Below are 11493 nucleotides of genomic sequence, written 5' to 3' on the forward strand. Positions count from 1 at the left end.
TGGCATCCTTGCTTATGCTCATCTCTTGAGAAGTTAGGAAGGAGCACAACAATAGAGTCTTCCGCGACCACCATTATTCCGCCACAAATGCTATCATCGCCAAGAACAAAGATGAGGTCCAAGGTTGGTGCTTGGCCGGTGCTAAGGAATTGTGCAATGTAATACCGAGAGAGTAGGCTTTTGATAAAGTCCTAGGCATTTGTTATAAAACTCTAAACTTCTTCTTTATTAATGAAAATGGCAAATCTTTTGCCTCGTTTCAAAAAAAAAAAATCACTTCAGTTTTCTTGGATCAATTTGAATTGTATGTGTAGATTGCTCTATATTGTTTGTGCCATCTAAATGTCCATGGTAATGTGTATAAACTCAATCAATCAGTAATCTGTCTGGATCACATGATGATGCCTTTTTTCGTGATGGAAATGCATGGTGTGAAACTAATGAAAAAATACATTGTTATCTAGCACGGTTGCTGATGTTTTGAAGGAACGAAACAATACACCGCGGAATTTTAACACTTACACAATAGGAAAGAAGGGAGCAAATTTTATGGTCGAACAGACAAAACCTATATCTAATTACAATTGGATGGAAACACGATAGAGTGAGATTAGAGTTACGGAACGAGTAATTCCTTGCCTAGTTTATTCACACTGCTGACCTTTCCATGGCACCTATCCGCGCCATTACACATCTCATCTGTCCATTCTATGGTTGATCCGTGCCACTTCACATCTCATCCATCCATTCTATACCCAATCCCTCCCAGCAAGTATAGAAGTGCACAGTCGAGATTTCCCTGCACCTCTCTTCTCTTCAGCCTGCACCTATATATACGAGTCCATCCACACAGACCGCGTGCGGTATGCGCGCGAGGTCTTTTCCCTAATCTTGACAAGTAGGTAATCCATCTGCCGCCTGGTTGTATCATGCATTTTGTGGTCTTCAGCTGAATGACAGCCGGACGGATTATTCTTGACATCAAATAAATTTGTGGTGAGGTGAATGAAAACCCCAATACACAAGAGCTCTTCAGCTAGTGGGGTTCCCTTCCATGAACTTGCTTCCTTTATCCCAATCCTCTTTCAGCATACTATTATACCAATATGCCTGGGGCACGGGCCATCTGTTTTTTATTTTTATTTTGAAATGTAAGTTGCATGTTGAATAAATCAGAAACAATTGGCATGCATAGAAAAGACAGAATAATACCGATTTGTGTTGCTCATTTCAGCTTGGCCATCCGATATGGCGACTAGATGGCCGCTTCCTCCCTCTATAACACTATCATACAGAAGTGTTTTCAGTGTAAGTGTTTTGATTGAGTAACTAGCTGCTACCATGTTAGCATTAAGATGAAGCAGAAAACATAAAAGTACCTTTCCGACATGAGCTCCAGCCGACTTAAAACTTCTAAAATTGTACTTCTTGGCAGGAAAGGAGTTCCTCTGGTTTTTCCATCATAGAAGTTCATACCAATAAAGCTCCCATTTTTGAAATTAATAAGGGGCCCTCCAATCCCAGCCTGGTGGAACAACACAAATCAAAGGTTACACGGTCGTAATGCCTCATGTATAATTGTATACTAGTAGACTACAATGCCAACTTAGATAGATAGTGATGCAGCTATCCATAGCTGTCACCTCTGTAAAAACTAGCAACACAAATCCAGCACAAATCCACCACGTACCTTCTTGATTTTACAAGTGGACAACTTAAGGTGCTTGCAAGGAAGAGACATGATAGGCTCACCAGTCAGTTTGCCGGTGGAGGCACACAATAATCCTTCATCAGGCTCACGCCCTACAGCTACTACATGTTCAGGTTTCAACTCACAGCTTTTAACATGGAAAATGTCTTCTGGACAAGTAGCACGCAAACCCTCAAAACTGATAATAGCGATATTATGATGCGAGTCATATGATTCCAGTTTTCCAACGGCATGTTGTTTCGGCGGGAGAAACACCTCAATCTGTCACGATAATGTAAGCTTGGTTAAGCAATTATCTAACTTATCGAGAAAATTGATCAAGAGCACCAACCCTCAAATTCCCATCAATTGTGTCTGGTTTGTCACAAGTTCTAACCAAACTGGCTGAAGTCAGAATAACAGTGCGTCTTCTACCGCCAGTTTCTGTGTTTGCACCATACTTTATGAGCAAGCCTGTGCATGAAAAAAACCTGATGCCTCCTACGGATGAATCAAAACTTTGATCATCAGCTAGTGAGTACCAAACATAGTAAGAAAAATAATTAACGACTAGCTGTAAAATCACCATAGTACGAAGAAAGTGAGACAACGCGTCGGGATATTGTTGTAATTGTCTTCGCGTCAAGTCTCGCCCATGCATTTATCCCAACACCACAAAAATCAAGATTGTATTCATACCCGCTCCAAGCATGTAAGTAACCAAAATCCTCTTCAAACTTATTAATCAATTTCCCATTCACTAGTTACCAAATAAGTAAAGGAGTTAATTCAACAACATAGCTATAAAAAGAAGAAAAGAAGAAGTCAGCTATAACCAAGCCAGTGATTTACGTTCGAGCATAAGTGGTGGTGGCTCAGGATAGCCCAGGCGGGTAAGCACATCTAAGCTTCTCAGAAATCCTGAAGCAATAAGGTGATCCATAACATTCACATAATATTATGTGCACAACGATTAGAATAGCAACTTGAATGATTCACACACCTGAGGGTTGTATCTTTTTTGCACCGGGAGGCATGGAGTATACATGGCTACTCGTTTCGGTTTCTCCAGTCGAGCTGCCTAAAATGGAAAAGATCAGAAAAGGACAAACAAAAACAAGACTATTACATATTTTTACAAGCTCTAGGCAGGAGTATGAAGCAGATCCGGCAAAGTGGAGGTATAAGATTGTCTGATGGTAAGTACTCTTGTGAAACAAAATCCCAGCGCCAGCCGGACTAACAAAAAAGGTGATTAATACTCTCAGAAAATGCTGAGGAACAACTTTACTACATAACTTAATGTTCTCCATAGATCTCTAGACCCACCTGCACATTGTGGGCTTGGATCATTCCTGCATTCCTTCCTAGCGTAATTGCCTCCTTGCATATCTGTAGGACTGCAATGGAACACAGTAGAGTGGTTTTGACAGATAAATAAATAAATACTTCGAATTTCTAGCCCCAATAGAAAACGATCAATCGGTCACCATCAACCAAATCATACAGAGAAAAATAGGGTATGAAGACAAGAAAATGAGGCTTATCAATACTCAACAAAACACTCGAGAGGATTGAGAAGATACAGATGTTCTTATTATAGGTTGTAAACTTACCATCCCCAAAAGTTAGTCTGGACAAAATGGTTTTAACTACTCTGTGTATAAACAAATAGCTTGTCAGGTGGGAAGCAGTGGGGCCTAGCTGGCAGCAGTTCGGGTTATCTTTAGGACTGTATCTCTTATATTACTCAGTGAACAGATCAGTTTAAATTCGAAGGAGATATTATCTGCTAGGAAAGTAGGGATTAGTTCCTCAGATGGAGGAGTATTCTCTAGAAAATGGGCCCATGTACTCACTGGAAAGCAATAACAATCAATCTATTATCGTTTGCAATTCTTTTGATCACATACGTTCTAATTACCTCTATATAGATATAGCTCAGAAATAATTGAAGTGTAGAAGACGTACTTGAGTAATCTAAATTGGTACACACGTTGGAAAATTGCACGTCGAGGCATGAAACACGTGTTTGCACTGCCACAATGAATGTTCATCCCAAGAAAGTTCCCAGCAAGATCAACAAGTGGTCCTCCAAGTGCAGCCTAGAATAAAAGTATAGTGATACATTTAAGTTAATTTGAATTTCGATCATTGCAAAATGTTAGATAAAAACACCATCATACCTCAGTGGTACAACAACCAGAAATTGTACTTTCAAGTTGGTTAGTCAGTGTCCCTGGCGTGGCCATCAAACCACACAAGCCGAAGGAACGCCCAACAGCTACAATCTCAGTAGGAGCAGGCAGACATGTATTCTGAAAATCACCCTCCTGAGGATCCAGATCTACAGGAGAGACCCTCCAGCCTTGTATGGACGTAACAATAGCAATATCTTGATCATATAGTTCCAGGAACCCACGGAAAGTTTCCTTGCTTGGAACGCGCACTTTAATCTACAGTTAGAACGGTGGCACGTCAGCGCAGGATGATATGAGAAAAACAGTTTTGAGTAAACAGAGAGCAAAAATGGGAATACAAATAATTAGCATCACAAACATTCAGATCGTCTTCTTTATTTCTCCTCTGATTGAAAACTTCAGCCAGATGTGCTGAAGTTACAAATCTTTCGAGGTAAAGTGTCCGGTCTGGAAGAGTGATTCCAGTGCATGCAAACAACATAACATCCCCTGCACAAGGTTGTACAGTTAATAATAAATCATTAACAACAAGTGGTGGTGACTGAATATAGTAGGTATGTGAATTTCATGAGGATATTGTAACCACCATCAAACAAAGCAATGGCGACAACATTGGAAGACAATTCTGAAGCAACTTCTTGGCTGAGACCACAGAGGCCACCATCATTATCAGGATCATATAACGCGCCGAATGGCTGCTCCGTAAAAGGTTCCAGGGAAACATCTCGCTCCGGAAGCTTGCAGCGGAGTCGGAACTCCGCTTCACGTTCTTCTCTTTCTTTTTCCCAGCCCTTGTTAACTAGTCGAAGATCAACAGGATACACCATGCAAGTGTCAGACTGTCATTGCTCCCCAGAAAGAAGAGAAATACGTGCGTGCAGCAGGAGATCGAAGGAAACAGTATAAATCGAAATTAACCAGTGGCTCACGTTTCTGCATTTTGTTTATGCTTCTATCCATTGCAGTCATGCCTGGAGGGCCGCGACGCTTGTTCTTCCCTTTCCTGGCGGCACTTTCGCTCTCCCACGTATAAGGGTTAACGTAGTTCAGCTTCTTCATCTTTCCGGTCCTGAAGCAGCACAAAAACAGAGTCTGGTGAGATGTAGTGAAAACCCTGCGACGATGATCGCTGGGGCGTTACACAATTGCAGTGTGTTTGCCTGTGGTGCTCTGCAACGACGATCGTTGGGACGTGTACGGCCGCGAGGAGCGGCGCGGAGGGAGCCGTGGGGCCGCACGCCGGTGACGAGGATAGAGGCCGTGGAGACGCCGGTGACGTGTAACCGTCGGCCTCGCGGATTCTGTCGTGGCGGCGCAACCTAGGTTAGGCCGTGGAAAGAGTTGAGGGATCAGGAAAAGGAACGGGACGGGACGGTTCGATTGTGAACGTCTTGGTTTTATATAAAAACGTAAACAGTTTTTCCTTAAAATAACTCTAGCAGTTGTATTTCCACATTGCACATTTCCCCCCTATTTGCCACATAATTAAACATTGCATTTCCCCCCTCTATGCATAATTGGAACATATAAACATTCTGAAACAGATAATTCAAACATTATACATTGCAAGCACATTGTTCAAACACACAACTTAAAATAACATGGTTCAAAGAACAATCTAAATTACATAATTATACAAACATAATCATAGTAGTTCAAGAAGATATAATATAGAACAATTTTAAACGATCACAAACACAAACTACTAGTTACTCCCACCACATGAGAGTTGTGTGGTGAGAAATCATGTCGAGTATGTACGTCCTACTATCGCATGTGCATACCAGCAGATAGCTTTGCACCCCTAATCTATAAACAGGGAGTACTAGATAGATTTGCTGTCTATATGTGCAAATAGCTCTCACCTAAAAGTGGTTGACTGGTGATGCTATTATTTATTCAGATGGTGCACAATATTCTGAGAGTTTAAGTAAAAGTAAAAAAAATGCAAATATCACATTGGGTCGACCTTCACCCAATACTATCAAATGTCCATAAAACTCTATTCCCAATCCACCAGCTTTGGGTAGTGTATTAGGTATTTTAAAAAGCGGATTTGCTGGAAATAAGGCGCCTGATACTTAATAAGGTTAAGTCGAACGCTTGGAGATTCGTATTTTGTGCTTGTAGATTCGTGCTCTGACTTTTGGGCTGTTTATGTGTGTTTGTGTTGTTGTTGGCACGAAGTGTAAGCGGGCTGACTTGTTTTTTGCGGGCCTCGCGGAGTGGGCTCGCGGAGTGGGCTCGTGGTGACGGTTCCTATCTACAAGGTGTCTTTCTCTCTCCCATGGAACCGCTTATGCCGCGCATTCTTTTTGTACGTGTGTTGCAAACGACATATTTTTAGTTGCATGTGGGTTGCAACTGAGATTTTTTCGGTTACATGTGAGTTGCAATTGATATTTTTTTCCAATTACATGAGTGTTGCAACTGAGATTTTTCTACTTGCGCATATGTTGTAACTAAGAATTTCCACATACATATGGGTTGTAACTGAGATTTTTTCCAGTTATGCATGTGTTGCAACTAAGAATTTCCACTTACATGTGGGTTGCAACTGATTTTTTTTCAATTGCATGAGCGTTGCAACTGAGATTTTTCCAGTTGCACGTATGTTCCAACTAAGAATTACCACATACATATGAGTTGCATTAGAGATTTTTCCAGTTACCATGCGTCGCAACTAATAATTTTCACTTACATGTGGATTGCAACTGAGTCTTTTCCATTTTCCAGTTACACGTAAATTGCTACTGAGATTTTTCTAATGTCTTAAATTGTTGTACAAATTATTTTTTCTAGTGAAAAATACGAACGCAAAACTGGGCGCCAAAACTAAAGTAGTACACGGCTTAATAAGCTATTGATGTCAGCGACCAAGACTTATTAAGTCTCAGACGACTGATCTCTAGGCGCTCCCTAAAAAATACACTAGGGTTTAAGAAAAACTGGGAAAATAGATAATAAACTAGCCCAATATGGTATACCCAAACATGTTTAGTAATAAATGAAGATTTGGGGTTTGGTGGAATATTCCTCGCAAATACCTAAAAATGCCAAAATGGACCATGAGTCAGAGGCTTACGCAGCAGGGTGGCGGGGACCTGAATTTTTGGAAAACGTTTTATATTTAGTCTTTTAGCCAAAAAAATTATCACGCATGAGCGGTGAAAAATAAAAATTAGGGAGGTGTGCCCATCTTACAGTATTTTTGCCCATCTGCCCATGCTATGAGTGACACTTAAGTAACAATTTCCAGTTTTTTTGAGGTAAAAACTTATATTAAACCGAGCAAGCAAGCCGCCTCATTAAAAACCCTTCCAGTCCCCTTAGGTACCTGGTAAGGAAAAGAGTGCATCAGAAACTTGCTGCTCCCAATCAAAGTACAGTTACATCATTCAGGAGATCTGGTAAAAGAAAGCTAGGGGGCTCATCGACCCAATTACAACAAGATTTTTTTAGAAAAGCTATCCCTAGCCAACTCATGAACTACTAAATTTGTGTCTCTCCCACAATGCATTAAATCAACCTTCCCTATATTTGCCGCTTGTGCCAGAATATCAGCATATATTGCAGTTGCCTCATTTCACATTCCATTTTCTCCTCCACAAATCTGGATTACCTCCATGGAATCGGACTCAGCTTCCACCGATTTGCATCCAATTTGGTTCACCAGAGAGAGGCCATGCGTCATTGCCGTAGCTTCCACCATCGCCGCAGAGTACACATGCGGTATAAACACCGAGGAGGCCGCCATAAATTACCTTGATTGTCCCGTATCACTGCACCCGTTGTCCCAGCATGCTCCTCGGTGGAGAAGGCAGCATCCACATTCAGTTTCAAATTCCGAGCACACGATTTTAGCCAAACGTGATTTTTAACAGATGAGGTCGGTGTCATAGCCTTCCCAGAATTTGATGTAATGGCTCTGATTGAATTAACCCAATGACGAACATGAGGAGTTTGGTCACCATGTGATTGGCGGCGCTGAATCCACCAAATATACCAGCAACCCACAGCGACAAGCTCTTGCAATATGAGGTTATTAAAGTATGGAATAGTCATCTGAGTGGATTTAAGAATAAATTCCAGTGCCTCGGATCCTGATCTCCCATCAATCATAGCTCTGTTTATCACATCAGCCACACCAAGGCCATCCCAGATCAGAGCTGCATGTTGTCATTTGAACAACATATGTGTAACATCCTCAGCTTCTAAATTGCATAATGGGCAAAGATCAGAAGTACCAATGTGTCTTCGAAAGAGAATAGCCTTTAGGGGAATAACTCCATGCATAATTCGCCAACAATGAATTTTTACCTTTTCCTACCAACTTCCATAAAATTTCCCAAGTCGGATTATTGAAGGAGGTACCAGTAATAAGTGACCGGCAAGTAACACCATTAAATTGGTGCCTCCATTCCACATGATAGGATGAACGAACTAAAAACATACCAGATTTAGTACAATGCCAAGCAATAAAATCTTCGAAGGCCCCCACATTTAGAGGAATTTGTAGGATCCGGGAAACATCAATTGGATTAAAAATATCATGGATCAAAGCATGATCCCAAGCTCCATAAACCGGGTCAATCAGCTCCTTGCTTGTGACGGTAAAGCACACGTCCGTTGGGAACCCCAAGAGGAAGGTATGATGAGTACAGCAGCGAGTTTTCCCTCAGTAAGAAACCAAGGTTATCGAACCAGTAGGAGATGAAGATCACGTGAAGGTTGTTGGTGAAGGAGTGTAGTGCGGCGCAACACCAGGGATTCCGGTGCCAACGTGGAACCTGCACAACACAATCAAACTACTTTGCCCCAACTTAACAGTAAGGTTGTCAATCTCACCGGCTTGCTGAAAACAAAGGATTAAACGTATGGTGTGGAAAATGATGTTTGCTTGCAGAAAACAAAAGAGAACAATGATTGCTGTAGGTTGTATTTCATATGTAAAAAAATGGACCGGGGTCCACAGTTCACTAGTGGTGTCTCTCCAATAAGATAGATAAAATGTTGGGTAAACAAATTACAGTTGGGCAATTGACAAATAGAGAGGGCATAACAATGCACATACATATCATGATGACTACTATGAGATTTACTTAGGGAATTACGACAAAGAACATAGACCACCATCCAGCATGCATCTATGCCTAAAAAGTCCACCTTCGGGTTAGCATCCGCACCCCTTCCACTATTAAGTTGCAAGCAACAGACAATTGCATTAAGTACTGTGCGTAATGTAAACAATACAAATATCCTTAGACAAAACATTGATGTTTTATCCCTAGTGGCAACAACACATCCACAACCTTAGGGGTTGCTGTCACTTCCCCAGATTCAATGGAGATATGAACCCACTATCTAGCATAAATACTCCCTCTTGGAGTCACAAGTATCAACTTGGCCAGAGCCTCCACTAGCAACAGAGAGCATGCAAGATCATAAACAACACATATATGATAGATCAATAATCAACTTGACATAGTATTCCATATTCATCGGATCCCAACAAACACAACATGTAGCATTACAAATAGATGATCTTGATCATGATAGACAGCTCACAAGATCTAAACATGATGGCACAATAGGAGAAGACAACCATCTAGCTACTGCTATGGACCCGTAGTCCAAGGATGAACTACTCACACATCAGTCCGGAGGCGGGCATGGTGATGTAGAGCCCTCCGGTGATGATTCCCCTCTCCGGCAGGGTGCCGGAGGAGATCCTCTGAACCCCCCGAGTTAGGGTTGATGGCGGCAGCGTCTCTGGAACTGTTCTGGTATTTTGGCTCTCGGTACTATGGCTTTCGGGGACGAAGGAATAAATAGGCGAAGGGGCAGCGTCGGGGGAGCCAGGGGGCTCCCTCCCCACGTCTCGGCGCGGCAGTGGGGCCCCCCGCGCCGCCATATAGGGAGGGCCCCCTGCTGGCCTTCCTCGACTCCTCTTTGGCTTTTGTTTCGTCCAATTCCGAGAATATTTGTAAAACAACTTTTCTGAAATCAAAAACAGCAGAAAACAGGAACTGGCAATGTGGCATCTTGTTAATAGGTTAGTCCCAGAAAATGCATAAAAACATTATAAAGTGTGAATAAAACATGTAGGTATTGTCATAAAACTAGCATGGAACATAAGAAATTATAGATACGTTGACGTATCAAGCATCCCCAAGCTTAGTTCCTACTCACCCTCGAGTAGGTAAACAATAAAACGAATAATTTCTGAAGTGACATGCTACCAACATAATCTTGATCAATACTATTGTAAAGTATATGAGATGAATGAAGTGACTCAAAGCAATGGTCTATAGTTTGCTAACAAAAAGATAATGACTAAACAACTGAATCATATAGCAAAAACTTTTCATGAATAGTACTTTCAAGACAAGCATCAAAAAGTCTTGCATAAGAGTTAACTCATAAAGAAATAGATTCTTAATACAAGGTTTTGAAGCAACACAAAGGAAGATTTAAGTTTCAGCAATTGCTTTCAACTTTCAACATGCATATCTCATGGATAATTGTCAACACAAAGTAATATAATAAGTGCAATAAGCAAGCATGTAAGAATCAATGCACACAGTTGACACAAGTGTTTGCTTCTAAGATAGAAAGAAGTAGGTAAACTGACTCAACATAAAGTAAAAGAAAGGCCCTTCGCAGAGGGAAGCAGGGATTAAATTATGTGCTAGAGCTTTTTAAGTTTTGAAATCATAAAGAGAGCATAAAAATAAAGTTTTGAGAGGTGTTTGTTGTTGTCAACGAATGGTAGTGGGCACTCTAACCCCCTTGTCAAACAGACTTTCAAAGAGCGGCTCCCATGAAGGACGTTATCTCTACCAGCAAGGTAGATCATCCCTCTTCTCTTTTGTCTACACATGTATTTTAGTTTTATTTATAGATGACACTCCTCCCAACCTTTTGCTTTCACAAGCCATGGCTAACCGAATCCTCGGGTGCCTTCCAACATTTCACATACCATGGAGGAGTGTCTATTGCAAAATTAAGTTGCTTACTGATAAATCAGGGCAAAACATGTGAAGAGAATTATTAATGAAAGTTAATTAATTGGGGCTGGGCACCCCGTTGCAGCTCTTTTTGCAAAATTATTGGATAAGCGGATGTATATGCCACTAGTTCATTGGTGAAAGTCTGCCCAACAAGATTGAAAGATAAAACACCACATACTTCCTCATGAGCTATAAAACATTGACACAAATAAGGAGTAATAAAGTTTTGAATTGTTTAAAGGTAGCACATGAAGTATTTACTTGGAATGGCAGAAAAATACCACATAGTAGGTAGTTATGGTGGACACAAATGGCATAGGTTTTGGCTCAAGGTTTTGGATGCACGAGAAGCATTCCCTCTCAGTACAAGGCTTTGGCTAGCAAGGTTGTTTGAAGCAAACACAAGTATAAACCGGTACAGCAAAACTTACATAAGAACATATTGCAAGCATTATAAGACTCTACACTGTCTTCCTTGTTGCTCAAACACTTTTACTAGAAAATATCTAGACCTTAGAGAGACCAATCATGCAAACCAAATTTCAACAAGCTCTACGGTAGTTCTCCACTATTAGGTTTAAACTACATG

General features: G+C 41.1%; 1 protein-coding gene across 1 annotated transcript; it reads right to left on the minus strand.

Annotated features, from left to right (window-relative positions):
- Positions 1-649: 649 nt before the first annotated feature.
- On the minus strand, positions 650-4950 carry LOC127329772 (uncharacterized). The gene is made up of 14 exons (XM_051356223.2): positions 4821-4950; positions 4478-4690; positions 4250-4380; positions 3877-4146; positions 3662-3795; positions 3020-3090; positions 2694-2771; positions 2543-2611; positions 2277-2450; positions 2043-2191; positions 1691-1972; positions 1380-1525; positions 1213-1284; positions 650-1126 (listed from the first exon to the last, which is right to left on the minus strand). The coding sequence occupies exons 1-14, from the start codon at positions 4948-4950 to the stop codon at positions 1033-1035; spliced, it is 2013 nt and encodes a 670-aa protein (XP_051212183.1). The 3' UTR covers positions 650-1032.
- Positions 4951-11493: the final 6543 nt, after the last annotated feature.

This window comes from Lolium perenne, chromosome 2 (assembly GCF_019359855.2).
Source record: "Lolium perenne isolate Kyuss_39 chromosome 2, Kyuss_2.0, whole genome shotgun sequence".
In the NCBI taxonomy this organism is placed as follows: domain Eukaryota; kingdom Viridiplantae; phylum Streptophyta; class Magnoliopsida; order Poales; family Poaceae; genus Lolium; species Lolium perenne.